Consider the following 22,908-nt stretch of genomic DNA (forward strand, 5'->3'; position numbering starts at 1 on the left):
TGGGGCACGCCCACATCATAGCTACGAGTGGACGACAGCTCATTGCTCACTCTGACACACTGAGTTCTGCCTTCAAGGTATGATTTCATCCATCTCAAGGCATCAGGGGAAAAGTTGAACTTGGACAATTTTGTGATGAGAATCTCATGGTTAACAGTATCAAAAGCCTTCCTTAGGTCCAGAAACACAGCCCCAACAGCACCCCCTTTGTCCATCTTGGACTTCACATTTTCCAGAAGAAAGCAGTTGGCCGTTTCTGTGGAGTGTTTCGCTCTGAAGCCAAACTGCATGGAGTGTAATGTGAAGGGGCTGTTGTTGAGGTGGGCAATCAGTTGTTCTGCTACACACTTTTCAACAACCTTTGACACCACAGGTAGTATACTAATGGGCCTGTAGTTACTCACGTTAGCAGGGTCGCCTGATTTAAAGATAGCCGTTATTATGGCCGACTTCCATACCCTTGGAAACACACCGAGACCAATAGATGTGTTGGTGACCTTAGTAATGGGGCCAATGAGTGACTCTTTGTAGTTTTTAAGAAAGGTAGAGTCCATCCCAAACACATCTTTGGCTTTAGAGTTCTTTAGTGAGCTAATCACCTTGTTCACCTTTGACTCAGAAACCTCCCTTATGATGAAGACAGGTTGAGTGTCATTCACTAGCACTGAGCCCAAGAAACCAGTGGAGGGGTTCTGTGTCAGTACCCTGACAGAGTCAATAAAGTAGGAATTGAAGGCTATTGCTATTTCGACTGCATCCTGTGTTCACCTCTGTGGTCACTAAAGATCCCATGGCACTTATAGTAAGAGTAGGGGTGTTAACCCCTGTGTCCTGGCTAAATTCCCAATCTGGCCCTCATACCGTCACCTAATCATCCCCAGCTTACAATTGGTTCCTTCATCCCCCTGTGAATATCCCCCAGGTTGTTGCTGTAAATGAGAATGTGTTCTCAGTCAACTTACCTGGTAAAATAACCGTTAAATAAAGAAGTTTGGAACTTGGTTGTGAGCGTTGCAACTGAGGGCAGATCTTTTTTACTCGCTTCAGTACTCGGCACTCTCGTTCTGTGAGCTTGTGTGGCCTACCACTTCGCAGCTGAGCTGTTGTTGCTCCTAGACAATTCCACGTCACTATAACAACTTTTACAGTGGACCAGGGAAGCTCTAGCAGGGCATACATTTTATGAACTGACTTGTCTATGGAGATTGCATGGCTGTGTGCTCAATTTTATACACCTGTCAGCAGCTAGTGTGGCTGAAATAGCCGAATCCACACATTTGAATGGGTGTCCACATACTTTTTTCACCTCATCACACAATACACCATAATGACAAAGCAAAAGCGAGTTTTCAATTTTTTTGCAAATGCATTCAAAATAAAAACCAGAAATACCATATTTACATAAGTATTCAGACCCTTTGCTATGAGACTTGAAATTGAGCTCCGAAACAGGATTGTGTTGAGGCACAGATCTGGGGAAGGGTACCAAAAAAAATGTCTGAAGCATTGAAGGTCCCAGAGAACACCGTGGCCTCCATCATTCTTAAATGGAAGAAGTTTGGAACCACAGAGACTCTTCCTCGAGCTGTGTTAAGTCGCTTTGGATAAGAGTGTCTTCAAAATGACCAAAATGTAAATGTACTACACTTGTTGCCCATTTTCAAAGACATAGCTGTTTATGATGTTTACTGTGGTAACATTAGTTTTATTTTTTAATTGAAAAGAAAATAATATCTAGTTTATTTAACTAGGCAAGTCAGTTAAGAACAAATTCTTATTTACAATGATGGCTTAGGCACAGTGGGTTAACTGCCTTGTTCGGGGGCAGAATGACAGATTTTTACCTTGTCAGGTCCGAGATTCAATCTAGCAACCTTTTGGTTACGGGCCCAACACTCTAACCACTAGGCTACCTGCCTCCCCAGGTAGCCTGTTTATAGTACAATGTCACCAAGGCTCAAAAGCCACGTTGTGTTCGCTTATAGGCCTACAGTACCAGTCCATGTGTAGAATTGGGCGTCTGTCAAAGACCTGTCCATTACGGAGGCTCATCGTCATATGGAGCTGTAAGTAAGCACACGCAGGGATGGATAGAGGGCAGGAGGGGGTGAGAGGGGGGAGGGGGGGGGGGTGTATTAGAATCCTCCCAACAGCTTTTTCTTCTTCTTCTTCTTCTGGAGACTAAAGCTGGTGGTGGTGAGGTCAGCCTAAACACGTGAGCCATTAGGGCTGTAATGCTCTGCAGCCTCTCTGCTGAAGGTGAGCTCGACTTATCTGACCTGTACTGGCTCTCTTCTCGCCCCTCCCCCCGGCCTACCCCTTACATGGGTAGGCCGTGGGGCAGCAGTCAGCCATCGCCTGTTAGAAAGGTAGAATGTGGTAAAGAAGAAGAGACATGCATGTTTGCTCTGCTGGGTGCCTGTTCTTTGGATGTGAACCTGTTGGCTGCACAATTGCATGCATATGGATTTCAGTACAGGAACCGTGAGCCTTTTGACACAGAAATCTTTACAGAAGGAATACATGACATGGTTTTCAAACCTGCGCCAAAGTACTGAGCATCATCAAATGCTATTGCCATGCCGAGATAAAATCATATGCTCCTGACTTTTATAAGTGTAAGTAGGTACTGTATGGCAGAAGTAAAGGATAGAAGTGTAGTAGAGATGGGCACTAGTTACAGGAGGCTGGTGAGGGGAGGGCGGCTCATAATAACGTCTTGAATGGAGTGAATGGAATGGTATCAAACACATGGAAACCATGTGTTTGATACCCTTCATTCCATTCCAGACGTTATTATGAGCCCGTCCTCCCCAATTAATGTGCCACCAGCCACCTGTGGTACTAGTATACAGCATAAGTGTCCTTGCCCTTTGGCCCTAGATGACATGAGGTAGTGTGGGAAGGCAGCTAAACTACTTTACAGGTTAGGCCTAACCAAGGTCAGCTTCAAAGTAACCCATGTAACTGTCCGTCACGGCTATTTTAAGAAGAACCGAGGCAGGCTAAATATATTACATAACGGCTAAATTGTCATGTAAGGTAGAACCCTTATAATGCTCAAACTGAGGTGTTATAAAAAAAAAACATGATTCTTATTTTCCTTTAAATGTGAAATTATTTTTCTTATTTTTTAAATCATTTTGTTTCTAGAGGCATGTAAAGGTCAATGCCAATTTGTCAATCCCAAGGGTTCAAAAGTTACTGCGTGAAGCATTGATATTATTGACATTGGGACCACAAGCATATGGAATACCGATATAACCTACAGTAAGTCTCTATTTAACACGGAATTGAACTGTCTTCTATTCGGGATCCCATATTAAGACTGTGTTGTTATTCTAAAACGCGGGGGAATATAGTCTCTATTTCAGTGTATTGGCAGCACTCTCCGTGGTACCCTAAAAAGAGCAATAGATTAATGCAACTCTGTTAAAAGGAGATTACGATCGGTAATGACTAAAGCTCCTCTCCTGCACTGCTTTAAATAGACGCTAAGCATAGTGTATGGACACCCTTACTGCAGTGAATATTCAAGCTTTTTCAGCAGGGACTCTATTTTTTTTCCGCAACCAAATCTCATGACACAACCTAAAATCTGTAAAATGTAGATTTTACATCAACAAATAACCGTCAATTCATTACATTTTCATCTGTTATCCAAATGAAATACATTTACTCAATAAAATGTATTTTTTTTTTTTTTTTTTCCTCAAAAACGTTTGTATGTTGTCCCATACAATAATCTGTACTCTTAAAGTTTTGTTCCTTAAAAAAAAATATATATGTATTGTTTTTTGGGGCCACCCCACTGCAGTTCCCCCCCGACTTTGAGTTTCTGTGAGAATGACCTTATGTTGGTAGGTTGGAACCATTACCAGATTAGCCTATCTATGTGTGAACTACCTGATAAGAGTCTCTGGAAGGAAAGGGAACATGGTTGGTCACGGTAGAATATAATACGATTTAACTTTGTTTTATTTGTATTTATTATACCTACAATCATTATTTAAAAAACGTCACATCACACACAACGTCATGTCTACTCGATGACACAGTCCGTTAACTTAACTTGATCTTTTCAATCATTTGTCTCGCATTCATGAGTATCGAGTTACAAACAGTGAATAAACATTTGTTAATGAACAAGACAACAGCCAGGTCACACTGCAGATAGAGTCAGAGCCATATGTTTAGCGCTTTACCAAGTGGAGATATTGCTACAGCAAGCCCATTACATCAAATATGGCACATTGCCACTGGGTCTTTCAGGATATGGCCCAGCAGTGAGGACATAGTCAATAAAGAACAGGATAAAGCTGTGAAGAACTACTAGTGTTGAGTGGAGGTGGTATATGTCCGCTCTCCGGCGACACCTCACGGTCACATAGAAGCAGCAGCAGTTTCATAACAGGGCTTTTATTTTGACATGATAAAAACCCGGAAGTTGGTTGTGCAACCGACAAATGGCAGCCGCCAGCAACTCGAGCACACCGCTGTGCCCGCGGGTTAAAAGTAAAAACACAAACAATTGTACCCCTCTGTCCGCTGTCTTGCTGGTAAACAACTTTACTTAATTGCAATTTCCAAGACGCTGGAGAGTTTAGCCTACCGCTAAGTTAGTTAGCGCATGCTTTTTTTTGCGATTGATCTGTTGGAGCCTCCAACGCCGGTGAAGGATAATGCTTCTTCTCATTCGGAGTTCAAAGCCAAGAACTGCGATCTGTGTCCTGCGATGAGAGCCCATATCGAACGAAACAAACAGCGGGCTCTGATGCTGAGGTAAGCCCGACTGGCCAGCAGACAATCGGCAGGAGAAGGGGGTGGAACCTCGGCTAAAGTCGCCAAGACAGTCGACTCTGGAGAATGGTTCTTCATTTGACGGAGAGCGACAGGAGGAACAAAGGACAAAGAAAGTTGTGCATCAACCAGGCATGTGCATTAATAGTCAGTCAAATATGGCAGGGGGAAGTCATTTACATTTGTTGCATGATGTAAATATAATCTTATCTGCAGATCCTCTGCATGTCCGGTGTAACAGAGAAAGATTCATTGTTGGTTCATGTGCGGCCCTTTGGATTCATTTCATTCCACATGCTGAGTGGAGTCAGTTTCAGGTATTACAGACGTCCCCTATTTATAAAGGATGTTCATAATACATTATTTATGGCACAGTGACAACCGACCAACCACTATCTGAATGACTGTAGATCAGTTTTTACTGACAAGACACCTTGGCTGACCTCTCCCTCCTAGCACTCTGCATTGCCTGTGATTCGGGATAAGTGTGTGTGCGCTAAAATGACTAGAATGTAATCATTTTAAATGTACTAGTAGTGTATTGGCAGTGTTGAGCCTGGGTGCCAGTCTACTGACAGTTCCGTAAGTAGTTTTCAGGAGAGCAGAGGCTAACTGGCGTTCAGGCTTAGTGTTGAGCTCTGCTGCTCTCTCTGACTCCGTCCTCCCCCTAGCCCCGGTGATGGAGGCTAACTGGCGTTCAGGCTTAGTGTTGAGCTCTGCTGCTCTCTCTGACTCCGTCCTCCCCCTAGCCCCGGTGATGGAGGCTGACTGGCGTTCAGGCTTAGTGTTGAGCTCTGCTGCTCTCTCTGACTCCGTCCTCCCCCTAGCCCCGGTGATGGAGGCTAACTGTCTGCTGTGTGATGACTGTGACACGCCGTTTGATGGATTCCTACCTCAGCGAACGGCTTCGATCTGGTAACTGCAGGTAAAGTCATACTTCTCATGTCGATGACAACCAACACAAATAACTATATATATATATATATATATATTTGTTGTTGTTGTACAGTGTGCTTCTCATAATAGTGTTCACATAAGTGCAGGACAAGTTGATTGCTAGAACCACATATTCACTATAAACTGAGTGCACTGCAGTATTACATAGTGCTTTGGTTTGCATTGTGCTTCAATGGTAAGAGGATGCAAAAATGCATCTGAACAGGTATTCTGTCTTGTCTTCCCTCTGTTAATGTCCCCCCGATCAGAGACGACGAGGTGAAATACAAGCTGATATCCCGTATGGAGGCTAAGCAGCTCTACCTACTGAAGGACTGGGACCTGGACCAGAGGGAGCCAGTGCTGAGGTTTGTCCTGAAGAAGAACCCCACAAAACCCTCACCGGGGAGACATCAAAATCTACCTCGAGCTGCAGGTAGGACAAGCTTACCGATACCAACCATCACTGGTTCTAACCGGCTGCTTTCCCTTAGCCTGGTAAAACCAGACTGTACACACTGCTCTCACCAATATTGTTTCAATCAGTTTGAATGCCAGGCTAGCTTTCCCTCACCTTGTCCTGAACTTACTGCCACTGAACCAGTTTTCCCTACTATGGTTTGTTTACCCCTACCTCGGTGTGTTCCAGGGTTTGTTCATTAGGCACCAAACGGAAGAAAACTGACTGTGTTCAGTTTCATAATGTTGCATACATTTCTTAATGATGGATGTGTATTCAATGTTAAATATGTATTTAGGTTATCTAAGTAGACATGATATTGTGCTGTGTGTTTCCAGGTTTCCGTGCTCCTTAGAGGTGTGGGGCTCCGAGGAGGCCAATGAGTCCAGAGAGGAGAACAGGGAGGTGCAGAAGCGCATCAACAAAAAGGTCAGTAACACTGTTTTCTGATTCCCACTCAGACGCAATGTCACTTCAACAGATAAGTCATTGTAATAGGAATTCCCAGATTAACAAAAAGAAGACCAATTGTTGGTAAAGTCCATTTTAAACAATGGAGTTGCGACACCACCCAGCCCAGAAGCAGAGAAAATGTCTAACTGACCTCTTGGAGACGGGGCCTTTCTATCCTAATCAGACAGCACCACATGTTCAGTAAACACCAGCCAGAGAGGCTTGTAGGAAGACAAAACAAAAAGGTAGCGACTGTCAGCTGATACAGAATCACAGTGTTCACAGGATGTCATCAGTACAATACAACAGTGAATAATCAGTGTGTCCTTGTACATCCAGTCTGGTGTCAAACACTATCAACAGATATAAGAATAATTCATAACATTCACTATCAAGTCTAGTGACCATCAACCTGCACCTTGAGTGTCACAAACGGAACACTGGAAATCATGTGTATTACAGAAAAGGGGAAATATATTTTAGCCAAACAGTGTTTTAACCTCTCTAAACTGAATATGAACTTTAGTCATTTTAAATTTCCCCATTTGTTACCTTTTCTCATTACAAAACTATCTGAGCGATAGTGACATAGAGAGAACACTAGCACCCCCCAGTGGATTGTAGAAAACACGTCATTCAGTTGTATTTCTTTGTTATTGACTTAAATGAAAAAAGCTACACGCTGTGCTTGCCATTCTATTTGTGTTTACTGAAGGCTGTAAACACAAGTGATACTGGCAAACAGTGTGCAGACTTGTATTTTTAAGTCATTAATTGAATAATTCCTACACGCCTGTTATAGATGGGATAGTTTGTTTCTCTGTTGTGAACAGAGCTGTTGTCGTGCAGTGAGGAGCAGCGTGTGGACAAAGGACACCAGTGCTCACCGGCACGGCCCTGAGGAACTAGTGGATGAAGAGGAGGATCTCTACAGGAAGGCCTGTAAACACCTGTGAACACAATCTGACCTATGAGGAGATGTAGCCTTGAGTCTTTTAAATCGGAGGCTCATAGGGGGAGTTATTTTAGATTTTTTTGGGGGGGGTCTCTGGTAATACACCAGACATGTAAAACTGAGATTCAAATGAGTGATACATCATACTTCTCACATGCCTTGAAGCTGAAGCAAGGAGGCCTACCTGAAATTGTCTCAGCACATGCCATTACACAAAGCCACCGCAAGAGAGCATTAATACATCAACGCATTTTTACAGAGAAACGTACGGCTCAGAAGCTGGCGATGGCTGCAATGTTGTGTTAACATGCTAAACAATTGATAACTTCCATTTTGTATTTGTCACTTCTAGGATGTAATAATGTGTAGAAGGATCTGCATGTGCAAAATAAATATATTTTTCCATAATGTGATCACTTTTTTGCGTCAGTACTTGACTTGTTTTAGATCTATAGACAATCTCTGAAACGAATGTGCCGTTTTTCCCACCTTGGTTAAGATCGATAGATTGATAGATAATTTATTAATCCACAATCACATTTATTTAATTTGCATAACATTCATTGAAAATGGTAGTCAACTTTATTTTTTCCCCTTTGCTTTCTGTTGCAGAATCACGCTGTAAGTAATGTGTCGTTTTTATGATCTGCGTTGTTTGGTTTGTGGTCGCCTGCTCCATCCAGTTCGTGCTCGTACTTGAATATTTGTGCGCCGACCCAGGCTTCTGAAGCAACCTCTAGTTATAACCACCCGCACGTAGTTCATCTAATGAGTGAAGGACTCCGTAGTCCAGACGTCACTAATCTAAAGGGAGCAACTGTGAAGGTACAATATGACTCCCCCTTTTTAATTTGAATGATATTATTTTGTCCAACAATACGTATCGTCGTGTCTTTATTTTATGCAAACGAAAGCTGCTATGCAGTAGCTGTTGGATGTGACTCAGCATGTCGCGGTATATCAATTTAAATGCAGCGCTTCGTGGTTGACTTTTTATTAAGGGGGGAACGGGTCGAAAGCAGGGTTCGTCAACTAAGTTCAGTCGCGGGCCAATTATTATTATTTTTTCACCAAATAATTTTGTAGACTGCAAATTGAGCGCAAGAAGCCCAAACGGGTATATTTGACTAAAACATAATCGTTTCCAACTTTGCTTACATTTGGTATACAATCAAATCTCTATTATACGTAGGAATACTTGGGAACAGATTTCCAAAATTAAAATCAGTCTTTGCACAGAGAACTTGGGGAGCCAAATAAAACCATGCGTGGGCAAAGTTCAGGCCGCCAGTAGGCGGGACCCTGGCATAAAGGCTACTGTAGACCTATAGCATACCTAAAATGTGGGTACAGGCTATAGACGTGTACTGAATTGTTTCAAAGAGATGTCCTGTCCAGAATTACAATCTGCAAACTCCAACATTTTCGGTGAGTTTCATAAGAAAAATATAACCCTGATCTATGATATTGATAATATACTGTTATGACATGAGCTTTTGCTATACTTGTGTGGTGAATTTTAACTATATCCCCAAGCAGTCAGTCACATCAAGCCCATGGCAAATTGACCATCATATTTCTTAGGGGCTACGTGAATGTAAGGTTTAAACTATTGCATTCACATCATAAACACTAGTGCAATATGCCTAGACAATTTAATACAAACTGACAATCGGGGGTTCGAAGCCTTACTCATGCAAAGTTAAGACTGGCAAGTGTGATAGTCAAACACTCTGGAGTGGCTCAAAGAGTAATACTGATGCCTTTCACCAAGCAACCAATGAAGTAGTCTGCAGTGGTGTAATGTACTTAAGTAGTATTTTAAAGTATTTTTTTTTAGTATCTGTACTTTTACTATTTATATTTTTAGACAACTTTTACTTCACTACATTCCTAAGGAAAATTATGTACTTTTTACTCAATACATTTTCCCTGACACCCAAAAGTACTTGTTACATTTTGATTGCTTAGCAGGACAGGAAAATTGTCAAATTGAAGCACTTATCATGAGAACATCCCTGGTCATCTCTACTGCCTCTGATCTGGCGGATTCACTAAAACACAAATGCTTTATTTGTAAATGGCATATGAGTGTTGGAGTGTACCCCTGGCTAGTCATAAATACATAGTTTGCTTATGTGAAGGATATGTATAGTCTGGAGGGACAGTCTTAAAAATGTTCATCTTGTCTCTTTTGTCATAAATAATCCTTGGTTCCTGCCTGTGCTTGGATCAGCTACTAATTAGATTGGGTAACCCAGAATGAAGGGTTTGAAAGTGCATCTAAGTTTGACTAGGACCTCTCCAGCTTGCTGACAATAGAGTGATTCATTTAGTGTTGACTTTGGGTGTCCCTGTGTTGAATTTACACAGCTTAATATAAGGAATTTGAAATGATTTATACTTTTACTTTTGAAACGTAAGAATATTTTAGCAATTACATTTACTTTTGATACTTAAGTATATTTAAAACCAAATACTTTTAGACTTTTACTCAAGTAGTATTTTACTGGGTGACTTTCACTTTTACTTGAGTCAATTTCTATTAAGGTATCTTTACTTTTACTCAAGTATGACAATTGAGTACTTTTTACACCACTGATAGTATGCCTGCAGTGTGGGTTCAGAATGGGGGCTCTCGCCCCCTGTGAAAAGTGGGGCAAGCAGGAGAATAATGAGTTTCACATGAGTAATTCTACAATGTATATTTAGTGGGTTTTTCTTTTGGTTGATGAGATCAACCAGAACATTTTTATTTTTTTATTTCACCTTTATTTAACCAGGTAGGCTAGTTGAGAACAAGTTTTCATTTACAACTGCGACCTGGCCAAGATAAAGCAAAGCAGTGTGACACACAACAACACAGTTACACATGGAATAACATGGAATAAACAAGCCAATAACACAATAAACAGGTCAATGACACAGTAGAAAAAAGAAAGTCTATAAGTGTGTGCCAAAGGCATGAGGAGGTAGGCAATAAATAGGCTGTAGTAGTGAAGAATTACAATTTAGCAGAATAACACTGGAGTGATAAATGAGCAGATGATGATGATGTGCAAGTGGAGATACTGGTGTGCAAAATAGTAGAAAAGTAAATAAAAACAGTATGGGGATGAGGTAGGTAGATTGGGTGGGCTATTTACAGATGGACTATGTACAGCTGCAGCGATTGTTTAGCTGCTCAGATAGCTGATGTTTGAAGTTGGTGAGGGAAATATAAGTCTCCAACTTCAGCAATTTTTGCAATTTGTTCCAGTCACTGGCAGCAGAGAATTGGAAGGAAAGGTGGCCAAATGAGGTGTTGGCTTTGGGGATGATCAGTGAGATATACCTGCTGGAACGTGTGCTACGGGTGGGTGTTGTTATCTATAAGTCTATGCTAGCTTTACCTAGCATAGACTTATAGATGACCTGGAGCCAGTGGGTCTGGCGACGAATATGTAGTGAGGGCCAGCAGACTAGAGCATACAGGTCACAGTGGTGGGTGGTATAAGGTGATTTGGTAACAAAACGGATGGCACTGTGATAGACTGCATCCAGTTTGCTGAGTAGAGTATTGGAAGCTATTTTGGAGATGCCATCGCCGAAGTCGAGGATCGGTAGGATAGTCAGTTTTATTAGGGTATGTTTGGTGGCGTGAGTGAAGGAGGCACCTTTTTGCGAAATAAGAAGCCGATTTCTAGATTTGATTTTGGATTGGAGATGTTTAATATGAGTCTGGAAGGAGAGTTTACAGTCTAGCCAGACACCTAGGTATTTATAGTTGTCCACATATTCTAGGTCAGAACCGTCCAGGGTGGTGATGCTAGTCGGGCGGGCGGGTGCGGGCAGCGAACGGTTGAAAAGCATGCATTTGGTTTTACTAGTGTTTAAGAGGAGTTGGAGGCCACGGAAGGAGTGTTGTATGGCATCTAAGCTCGTTTTGAGGTTAGTTAACACAGTGTCCAAGGAAGGGCCAGGAGTATACAGAATGGTGTCGTCTGCGTGGAGGTGGATCAGGGAATCACCCGCAGCAATAGCAACATCATTGATATATACAGAGAAAAGAGTCGGCCCGGGAATTGAACCCTGTCGTACCCCCATAGAGACTGCCAGAGGTCCGGACAACAGGCCTTCCGATTTGACACACTGAACTCTGTCTGCAAAGTAGTTGGTGAACCAGGCGAGGCGGTCATTAGAAAAACCAAGGCTATTGAGGCTGCCGATAAGAATACGGTGATGGACAGAGTCGAAAGCCTTGGCCAGGTCGATGAAGACGGCTGCAGAGTACTGTCTTTTATCGATGTCAGTTATGATATCGTTTTGTACCTTGAGCGTGGCTGAGGTGCACCCGTGACCGGCTCGGAAACCGGATTGCACAGCAGAGAAGGTACGGTGGGTTTCGAAATGGTCAGTGATCTGTTTATTAACTTGGCTTTCGAAGACTTTAGAGATGCAGGGCAGGATATATATCAGTATATAGCAGTTTGGGTCTAGAGTGTCACCCCCTTTGAAGAGGGGGATGACTGTGGCAGCATTCCAATCTTTAGGGATCTCGGACGATATGAAAGAGAGGTTGAACAGGCTGGTAATAGGGGTTGCAACAATGGCGGCGTATAGTTTTGGAAAGAGAGGGTCCAGATTGTCTAGCCCAGCTGATTTGTATGGGTCCAGCTTTTGCAGCTCTTTCAGAACATCTGCCATCTGGATTTGGGTAAAGGAGAAGCTGGGGAGGCTCGGGCGAGTAGCTGCGGGGGGAGGGAGGGGCGGAGCTGTTGGCCTGGGTTGGAGTAGCCAGGAGGAAAGCATGGCCAGCCGTAGAGAAATGCTTTTTGAAATTTTCGATTATCATGGATTTATCGGTGGTGACCGTGTTACCTAGTCTCTGCAGTGGGCAGCGGGGAGGAGGTGCTCTTATTCTCCATGGACGTTACAGTGTCCCAAAAGAGTTAGAGCTACAGGATGCACATTTCTGCTTGAAAAGGCTAGCCTTTGCTTTCCTGACTGACTGCGTGTATTGGTTCCTGACTTCCCTGAACATTTGCATATCGTGGGGACTATTCGATGCTATTGCAGTCCGCCACAGGATGTTTTTGTGCTGGTCAAGGGCAGTCAGGTCTGGAGTGAACCAAGGGCTATATCTGTTCTTAGTTCTGCAAGGGGCATGCTTATCTAAGATGGTGAGGAAATTACTTTTAAAGAATGACCAGGCATCCTCGACTGACGGGATGAGGTCAATATCCTTCCAGGATACCCGGGCCAGGTCGATTAGAAAGGTCTGCTCGCAGAAGTGTTTTAGGGAGCGTTTGACAGTGATGAGGGGTGGTCGTTTGACCGCTGACCCATAGCGGATACAGTTAAGCTTATCCCAGTTTAGGTCACCTAACAGAACGAACTCTGAAGCTATATGGGGGGCGATCAATTCACATATGGTGTCCAGGGCACAGCTGGGAGAGGAGGGGGGTCGATAACAGGTGGCAACAGTGAGAGACTTATTTCTGGAGAGATTCATTTTTTAAATTTGAAGTTCAAACTGTTTGGGTATAGACCTGGAAAGTATGACCAACCTTTGCAGGCTATCTCTGCAGTAGATTGCAACTCCTCCCCCTTTTGGCAGTTCTATCTTGATGGAAAATGTTGTAGTTGGGTATGGAAATCTCAGAATTTGTGTGGCCTTCCTAAGCCAGGATTCAGACACGGCAAGGACATCAGGGTTGGCAGAGTGTGTTAAAGCAGTGAGTAAAACAAACTTAGGGAGGAGGCTTCTGATGTTAACATGCATGAAACCGAGGCTTTTTCGATCACCGACGTCAACAAATGAGGGTGCCTGAGGACACGTAGGGCCTGGGTTTACCTCCACATCACCCGAGGAACAGAGGAGGAGTAGGATGAGGGTACGGCTAAAGGCTATCAAAACTGGTCGTCTAGAGCGTTGGGGACAAAGGGCGTGGTAGAATAGAGGGCATAATGTGCAGACAGGGGTATGGTGGGGTGCGGAGGTAAGCCCAGGCACCGAGTGATGTTTAGAGAGGTTGCATCTCTGGACATGCTGGTTATAATGGGTGAGGTCACCGCATGTGTGAGAGGTGGGACAAAGGAGGTATCGAAGGTATGATGAGTGGAACTAGGGGCTCCATTGTAAACTAAAACAATGATAACTAACCTAAACAACAGTATACAAGGCATATTGACATTTGAGAGAGACATAAAGCAATCACAAGTATGTGCAGGAATAAAGTTGCACATTCTGGTAACTTGCCCCAAATTCCCAGTTCTTATGGAAATCCCAGTTGGAGAATCTCTGGAATCAGGTGGGAATCAGCATGTTGGCATCCTACAACTGGGAGTCATCTGGGAGTCAACTGGGAGTCATCTGGGAATCAACTGGGAGTCATCTGGGAATCAACTGGAAGTCATCCCGGCGGGATTTTGGGGGAAAATTACCAGGATTTTGCAACCCTATACTATTTCGTCAATAGGCCTAAAAGGGCTTGATTCATTGGAATGTAAAGGTCGTTTCCGATTGAGCTGAAATGTGCCGTATTTATCGTGAATTCAGTCTCCTCGAACGCGGGAACGCTGCCTTTAACATTCAATTGCAATATAGTGGTGAACTTCAGCGATACGGATTGCATTGAGTCCTAAATCGAAAAAGGTATGACAACCAATTGTATATGGATGAATGTGAAATAATACCAATAAAGTAAATATGACAGATATGTACAGTCGGGTACGTGCATTGTTTCTGCACACGTATTTAACTTATGTTGGACTTATGTTGGATAGTTACTGTATATGTGCGATGGTAGCTAGACAAACATTCAGACATACATAAATAACCGAGAAAAAAAACTAGCCTATACGAAGATGACCTTGTAAGATGTTAAGATACATTGTTGGTGACACGGTGACAGGAATACGTAGTCAATTTTCCTAAGAACGATGATTTTTATCAACAACCTTTCTCGCCTGAATAAAATGGCACCTTATCCCCTACAGAGTGCACTACTTTTGACCACAGGGCTCTTAACTCTTTAAAAGGATTAAGGTGCCTATTCGGATGCAGCCTTAATGGTCAATGCTTTGATCTGACTGCCCCTCTTTCTCTTCTGGAATAGTCTCATGGAGCGATATTACCCCGGGGTACGATGTCATTATGTCGTTCTTTTCTGCAACACCCTTTGCCGCCTCCTCTTTTCCTTCCTCCCCCTCTTCCTTCACCACTCCCTCCACACCCTCCGTGTTCACGCCCTTCCTCCTCATCCTCCGCTCCCTCAAAGCGCAGGGCAGACAATTCACCAGGAAGAGAAGTACGGAGAGGCAGAGAAGGGAGAGAACTGCCCCGACACCCACCCCCAGCTCTGTATCCTCCAGTTTCTCCTCCCTCTCTCTCTCCACCCCGGGAGAGAAGTACACAGCGCTCTCTTCGTGATTTGGGGTCAACACCGCTCTCTCCAGGTCGTTCCTGGCGATCATCCCATCGCCGGCCTTGTCATAGTAGTCGTCACCTTTGACGGTGGTGACATTCCCTATGATGATGTCATTGTCCAGGAAGTTGCTGTACTTAACGTCCCTGTCCGATGACTCAACCAGCATGTCCGACATGTCGAGCAGCTCAAAGTCCGCCTCCTCGCTTCCCATTGGACGAAGGTCTGTGTCCAGGTTCACCCTGATCCAACCTGATCCTTTAGCCAGCCTCCTGGGCCCGCTTCCTTCTTTCGAATTGGCCAGGTCCCCGTCAACGGAGTTCGCCATTGGCTTGCAGGGGGTGACCAGGAGTTCTGCTTTCAGTAAAGGCCCGCCCCCTTCGCCCTGGGCGACGACGCGCAGCAACGGGCCGGGCATCACGGCAACCACGGTCTCTGCCAATGAGGAGAGGCGAAGGGCGAAGGTACCACGGCTGAAGGTGGAGAGCAACGTGGTGCTATCATCACTGAACTGGAGCCAGACACTGATTGACGCTTCCTGGTGGAGAGAGAGAGAGAAGGACAATGGAGATAAGGGGGAGGGAGAAAGAGAGAAATGTTCAGTATCATACCATACTGAAGCACAAAGGTCCTTCCATTGAAGCAAAAATGTCCCACAGAAGTTGCTGTTATGTAAAACTAAAACGTTTTAGTGAAGTGAGTGGGTCAAGAAAAACACTGAACTCACCTGCCCATGGTGGTAGAGGATGTTGTATGCTGTCACTGTTGCCGTGACAACAGCCGGATGGGCAGGGCTTGCATTGATTGACATACTGAGCCCTCCCACAACCTGCACTGAGAGGTCACCTGGGGTCACGGGTTCAGAGGTCACGATGACATCACAGCTACCCAGAACACCGTCCCATTGGCTTGATATGACCTGAGAGAGAGGGGTGCCAATAAAGGTGGTGTCTTGTTCAAGTTTACTTTCCATAGGTTATAAATATATTTGAGATCTGACCAAATGGAGATTTCATCATTTGTAATGACCATCCCTCAACTAAAATGCACCATGCTATTCAAAATACAACATCATATTACATATTACTCACATGAACTGAAGTTTTCCCCGGGTGTAGACCAATCAGATTGCTCTGCTTGTCGAGTACCGCCACGCGAGGATTCTCTACCCTCAGCCAATTACGGACCATCTCTGTGGCATCCACAAACCAATCAGAGGAGCCCAGCAGGTAGGTCAGCTTACCCTGGCCCCCCTGAGCACTGAACTGGGTCAGAACCTGAATCGTGGACCTCTGGTACACTGGAGAACAGCTGGGGGGCAGGGAAAGAAAGGGAGGGAGGGAGAGAGATAGTAGAGAGAAGGATGGATGGATGAGGAGGAGAGAGAGATATTACACAAATATGGATGTGGCATAGAAGCTGGGCAAAACCAAAAATGGAGACATCATAAGCTTAAATATGTTGAGGGTTGGGATAAATTCCATTTAAATTCCAGTCAATTGAAAAAGTAAACCAAACTCCAATCAAATTCCAATTTTTCCTCATGAAAAGCATGAAGACAATTGGAATTTTGGTGTACTTTCTGAATTGACTGGAATTGAAATAGAATTGACCTCATTTGACCCCTGGTTGAGATTTGACAGCAAGTCATAATGTTAGTGTTTAAATTGTTGAGCAGGTGCCAACTAGGAATCAGAGGTGGATAATGCAGAGAGCCTATTTTAAATCTCTGGGTTAGGGAATTAGTTGTCTCTTCTACCAGCTGTTTGCCTGAAGTGTTTGTATGGTGAATGAAGCTTTTTGGCAGTGACCAAATCCCACCTTATTCCCTATATTGTGCACTACTTTTGACAAGAGTTCATATGGCTAAGGTAAAAAGTAGTGCACTATATAGGGAATAGTGTGCCAAGTGGAACACAGACCTTCACTGTTACACCAGACATTGCCAGTGGTGTAAAGTACTACTTATGTTGTTTTCATGGGGTATCTGTACATTACTTTACTATTTATATTTTTGACAACTTTTACTTCACTACATTCCTAAAGAACATTATGTACTTTTTACTCAATTCATTATCCCTGACACCCAAAAGTACTTGTTACACTTTGACTGCTTAGCAGGACAGAACATTTGACAATTCACACACTTATCAAGAGAACATCCCAAATGCCTTGTTTTGAAATTACCCTTATTTAACTAGTTAAGAACAAATTATTATTTTCAATGACGGCCTAGGAACAGTGGGTTCAGGGGCAAAACGACAGATTTTTACCTTGTCAGCTCGGGGGTTTGAACTTGCAACCTTCCAGTTACTAGTCCAGTTACTAGTCCAACGAGTGTGACCCTGGCTATGGGTAAACATTTTTTTTTTTAATTGTGCGGTCTGGTTTTCTTAATATAAGGATTTTTTTAAATGTATTATTTGTACTTTAACTTTTGATACTTAGTACATTTAAATATAAATACTTTTAGACTCTTACTCTAGTATTTTACTGGGTGACTTTTACTTGAGTCATTTTCTATTAAGGTATCTTTACTTTTACCCAAGTATGACAATCGAGTACATTTTCCACCAATGGACGTTCCTGGTTTTGGTGTTTGAACCTCCTGCTCTGTCTTGAGACAGAACAAAAAGGGATTAGGAAAGGAGATTATGCCAAAAGGAGACCATATTGCCAGGCCCTCATTGTAAATAAGAATTTGTTCTTAATTGACTTGCCTAGATAAAGGTTAAATATTGGAACAGTTGCAACTGTTCCAATCGTTCTATCAACTGTTTTAGGACTCTTGATGTTAATGACATGTTAATGATGTTAATGACATGGCCATGTCTAATCCTGCTTTATGTCATTCCTGCTCAGTGTGTCTTCATCTTTCTCTAAACACACGCACGCGCACAGGGACTCACCCGTTCTCCGCGTGGTGGTTCCAGCCCTCGATGGCGCTCAGCTCGTTGTCGGACAGGGAGACGCGCAGCGGGACGACAGGAGCCCACACGGACAGACACAGGGACCCACTGAGCGTGCCCAGGAGAAACTCCACCCCTACACAGGTGCTGCCCACCCCTGATTCACTTCCGTCCACGAAGAGGGTGGAGCAATCGCTTGACACCTGTTGAATAAAGTCAGAGGGTGATAAAAGGGAGTGGAGGATTGTGGGTCAAATCAGTCTAAACCAATCAACTTGTATTTGTCACATGCTTAGTAAAACAACAGGTGTAGACTAACAGTGAAGTGCTTACTTACACAATTAGATAACGATAACTTGGCTAAATACTAAGGGCACCGGTACCCTGTCGATGTGCAGGGGTGTGTGGTAGTTGAGGTAGATGTGTACATGTAGGTAGGGTTAAAGTGACTAGGCAACAGGATAGGTAATAAACAGTAGCAGCAGCATATGCGATGAGTCAAAAGGGGGGGTCAATGCAGATAGTTCCGATTAGATATTTGGTTAACTATTTAGCAATCTTATGGCTTGGGGGTAGAAGCTGTTACGGATCCTGTTGGTTCCAGACTTGGTGCATCGGTACCACCTGCCGTGCGGTAGCAGAGAGAACAGTCTATGACTTGGGTGGCCGGAGCCTTTGACCATTTTTTAGGCCTTCCCCTGACACCGCCTGGCATAGAGGTTCTGGATGGCGGGGAGCTCGGCCCCAGTTGTGTACTCGTTTGCCTCTCTTGCGCCGTCGCTTCCTCTTTCTCGTCCCAGGGATTAGGGCTAGTCCAGAGGTGGCGACGTCCAGAGGTGCTGACGTCCAAAGGTGCTGACGTCCAGAGGTGGCAACGTCCAGAGGTGCTGACGTCCAGAGGTGGCGACGTCCAGAGGTGCTGACGTCCAAAGGTGCTGACATCCAGAGGTGCTGACGAGGTGCTGACGTCCAGAGGTGCCGACGTGCAGAGGTGCTGACGTACAGAGGTGGCAACGTCCAGAGGTGGCGACGTCCAGAGGTGCTGACGTCCAGAGGTGGCGACGTCCAGAGGTGCTGACGTCCAGAGGTGCTGACGTCCAGAGGTGCTGACGTCCAGAGTTGCTGACGTCCAGAGGTGGCGACGTCCAGAGGTGCTGACGTCCAGAGGTGCTGACGTCCAGAGGTGCTGACGTCCAGAGGTGCTGACATCCAGAGGTGGCGACGTCCAGAGGTGCTGACGTCCAGAGGTGCTGACGTCCAGAGGTGCTGACGTCCAGAGGTGCTGACGTCCAGAGGTGCTGACGTCCAGAGGTGCCAACTCGTTGACGTAGAAATTGTCATCCAAATCGAGGTTAGTCATTGCTGTTCTGATGTACAGAAGCTGATTTCGGTCATAGGAAATGATGGCGGAGACATTATGTACTAAAAAAGTTCATATTGGCGTAAAAAAAAACACAGAAAACAACAGCATTGGACAGGAGCCCTGTGCCTGTGTGTGTACAGTATGTAGACCTGCTTACCTTGACGATATCATCGTTGGACGACTGGCACTTCACCGCCGCAGTGATATCCGACACCTTCCCATCATGCCCCACTGCCAGCACAATGACAGGAAGTGACACGGGCTTGCTGGTCAAGATGGCAGTGTTGATGATCATGCAACTCTGTGTGTTGATGACAACAAGTTCAGCTTACTGGTCTTATTTAGGAATAAGCAAAATGAGCAGAAACAGTCCACTGCAACACTAAGAGATCCATATATGTACGGTATGTGCTGTAGCTATCACATTATCCATTAGTCTACTGCATAGTACATACATACAGACAATGTAACAAGAAGAAACCAATTTCCCGGACTAAGAGGCATGTTCAATGGAGATTCTGTGTCCCGGGAAACTGACCCTGATTGAGTAAAGTTCCACCTACTTCAGTTATGGGAGAGATGCCCACGATCTCTCTGTCAGTGAAGGAGAAGCTGCTCACGACTCCGCCGTGTGGTGGCGGAGGGTTTTTACGGCCTGAGTACTCTACCCGCCAGCTGGCTGATACCGTCATGGCAACCCCGAAACTCCTGCGCAAGCCGTCCACTGACAGACAGGCAACCTGCTGCAGAGCAGTGGGACTGAGGGAGAGGAGGCGGCGACAGGAGAAAGAGGGAGGGACAAGGAGTGGGGAGGAGAGAGAGAGAGAGTCAGGATGAATAGGTGGGGAGAGTAAGACAAAAGCCATTTGATGGAAATAAATCACATATGTTGGAATATTTAACAGAGTGATATTCTCTCACATATGTGGTATCACTTGCACGCAATATGAATAATGTATATAGTCAAAAATGGAACCGACATTTCACAAACCGGTTAAATTGAATACGTTCCTTCACTGAGGTAATATTGTGCCTGAGTGATATTGTACAGTAATATATATGATGAAGTAATACCCGTCGCTGTCCATGTGTCTGGCCAGTTTGTGGCAGATGATGGAGATGACATCATGTTTGGAGCCCTGGGTTCTCTCCAGGTTCACAACCCAGAGGTCAGAGTTCAGAGAGCGCTGGGCCACCAGAGACAAAAGGCCTTTCTTCACCTTCAGCCTGGAATAGAGACATACAGATATAGTGTGACTTACTGTTTGTCGCCCTGAATAAGAGCGTCTGGGAAATGACTAAAAATGGAAATTAAGACCACTTTATTCTTAAAATGAAAATGGACTTCCACTTTTAACCCAACCCCTCTGAAAGACACATACACAGGTTCTGGAGAGGAGCTGGGGGCTGTCACACTAGGCGCCCGTTGAGCTGTTGTTGTGGGGGGAGTTACGTGCCTTGCTCAAGGGCACAGCGGCAGACAATGGCATCTAGGATTTGGTACCAGCAACCCTCCGGTTGCCAGCTCACTTCCTGGCTGGTTTTTCCCGTGGGACCCAGGAATGGAAGTGGCAACCCTCCCGTTGCTGGCTCTCCTCTCTAACCGCTGGGCGACCTGCCGTCCCCAACGTACATGTACTACATACTGTATACATACTGTTCATACTTGACAGATACACTGGCAATGAGAGACATGGTTTGATATCGAAATATGAACACAGTATTTATCAGTAAAAGAGAAGGACCTGCACACTGCTATGTTCCTATATGTGTTTAGGTCGTCATCAGGTCTCCCTTTTCAATTTGCTGGATTATCACTTACATCACAGAGCATCACGTAACAAAGACTTACCGGATAACAACAAACTCTGCACTGAAATTGGCCCTCAGGTTCACAGAAACCCCAATTGGCTGTCCCGCTCGGACTGGTCCCCTGCGATAGCGAATCAGCACGTTGGAATCCAACCGTAGCTCCTCCTCTTCCTGTCCATTGCAACAGCCTATTTCCTCTTTGGTTCTGTTGGCCTCGTTCCGCTTATTGTCGACCCTCAAAGTCACAGCTGCTATATAAAACAACTCTCTCTGAGACTGTGGTAATTTGTCTTGCACACACCTAGGGGGCGCTAGTTTGAGGTTGGACGCCGTGCCGAACAATGAGTAGTACAGCTGGATGCGGTCGCCGGCGTGGGCGGGGCTGTATCGGAGAGCGCCTGGGAAGGGGATGCCACCGGCTCCACCGACAACAACACCCTCGTGCCGTCGTCCCCGATTACGGGTGCGGTGTCGGTGTGTGTGCCTGGCACGCTGTTTGGGGCTGAGGTAGGGCTGGCTGGTCTGGCCCGCCTCAAACCAGTCCTTAGGTAGGGCCAGGGTCACCACACACAGACCCAGTGGAGGCTGGGAAAAGGAGAGGAGGAATGGATGAAGAGAGTGATTGGTGAGCATTTGGTGTCATACTTTATATAGAACAAGTATCATACTTTATATAGAAGAAGTGTCATACTTCATATAGAACAAGTGTCATACTTTATATAGAACAATTATCATACTTTATATAGAAGAAGTATCATACTTTATATAGAACAAGTATCATACTTTATATAGAACAAGTATCATACTTTATATAGAAGAAGTGTTGTACTTTATATAGAACAAGTATCATACTTTATATAGAAGAAGTGTTGTACTTTATATAGAACAAGTATCATACTTTATATAGAAGAAGTGTCGTACTTTATATCGAACAAGCGTCATACTTTATGTAGAACAGAACATTTCAGTGTATTGGCCAGTGTAACAAACACACGACACGACATATCCATCATTCAGAGTCCCAAAGAAGACGTTTAGTCCGGCTTCAGTCTTTCGAATGGTCACAGGTGACGGTGGCTTCATATAGTGTGTGGCACGAACACACCTGTGTGACACAGGAAGCCTTCTGCTCCTCGGTCTCTTTGAAGGCGTGGAGGGTGATACAGCTCCCCCTGCTGGTGTCCCCTCGTACGTGGAACAACACCCGCACGCTGTACCTCTCCTTTCCTCCTTCATCCCCCTCTCTCTCCACGTGTTTAGAGAGGAGAGACGCAGTCAGAGGAGGGGAGAGGGGGAGGATGGGCCCAGAGACCAGCTGAGGAGAGAGAGAGAGGGTTACACTGTTAGAGAGAGGGCTAGAGAAAGAGCTCTGCGTTACATATGATCGTGCAACTTCTTAGGACACGCAGGAATAATATGAAATCTATGGAACTAATTCTCCAAACGTTTAAGTCGAGATCTACAGCATTCTGCTGATTGTCAAGGATCCCTATCCCAGTTGATTTACCTGGCTGACAGAGTAAGGCCCGAATGAAGCCCGGACCCCCGCTTTGGAGGCTGTCCCAGCCGGAGGCACCATGAGCAGGGACTGGGTGAAGGCGAAGGGGCTGGAGTTGGAGAACAGTGGGCCAAGATCAGCCTGCGACAGGGGCAGAGCGTGCCAGGGAGGGGGGACAATGATTTTGGCCAGTAGGGAGAGAGGGAGGGGAGGCTGGGCATGGGATGTGTGTACTGGTGGATGAGATAAAGAGATCGACAGAAAAGGAGAGGAGGGAAATATTGACTGGTTTGTGTCTCTTTCTCTTTGGTAT

The 22,908-nt window shown here is 44.8% G+C and overlaps 1 protein-coding gene and 1 pseudogene across 1 annotated transcript; one reads left to right on the plus strand and one right to left on the minus strand.

Annotated features, from left to right (window-relative positions):
* The first annotated feature begins 4,445 nt into the window (after window positions 1-4,445).
* On the plus strand, window positions 4,446-8,017 carry LOC109894132 (DNA repair protein complementing XP-A cells homolog; annotated as a pseudogene).
* Window positions 8,018-13,717: 5,700 nt separating this feature from the next.
* Window positions 13,718-16,631, minus strand: LOC116374649 (transmembrane protein 132D-like). The gene is made up of 4 exons (XM_031828228.1): window positions 16,627-16,631; window positions 16,105-16,324; window positions 15,741-15,932; window positions 13,718-15,551 (listed from the first exon to the last, which is right to left on the minus strand). Exons 1-4 carry the CDS (start codon window positions 16,629-16,631, stop codon window positions 14,655-14,657), a joined length of 1,314 nt encoding a protein of 437 aa, XP_031684088.1. The 3' UTR covers window positions 13,718-14,654.
* Window positions 16,632-22,908: the final 6,277 nt, after the last annotated feature.

The sequence above is a fragment of the Oncorhynchus kisutch genome, linkage group LG7, assembly GCF_002021735.2.
Source record: "Oncorhynchus kisutch isolate 150728-3 linkage group LG7, Okis_V2, whole genome shotgun sequence".
NCBI lineage: Eukaryota > Metazoa > Chordata > Actinopteri > Salmoniformes > Salmonidae > Oncorhynchus > Oncorhynchus kisutch.

Coding starts and splice junctions, on each gene's coding strand:
- LOC116374649 (XM_031828228.1), bottom strand. Junction 15,933..16,104: donor CGGGGAAAACTTCAGTTCAT/GTGAGTAATATG, acceptor CCTCTCTCTCAG/GTCATATCAAGCCAATGGGA. Junction 15,552..15,740: donor TCCTCTACCACCATGGGCAG/GTGAGTTCAGTG, acceptor TCTCTCCACCAG/GAAGCGTCAATCAGTGTCTG.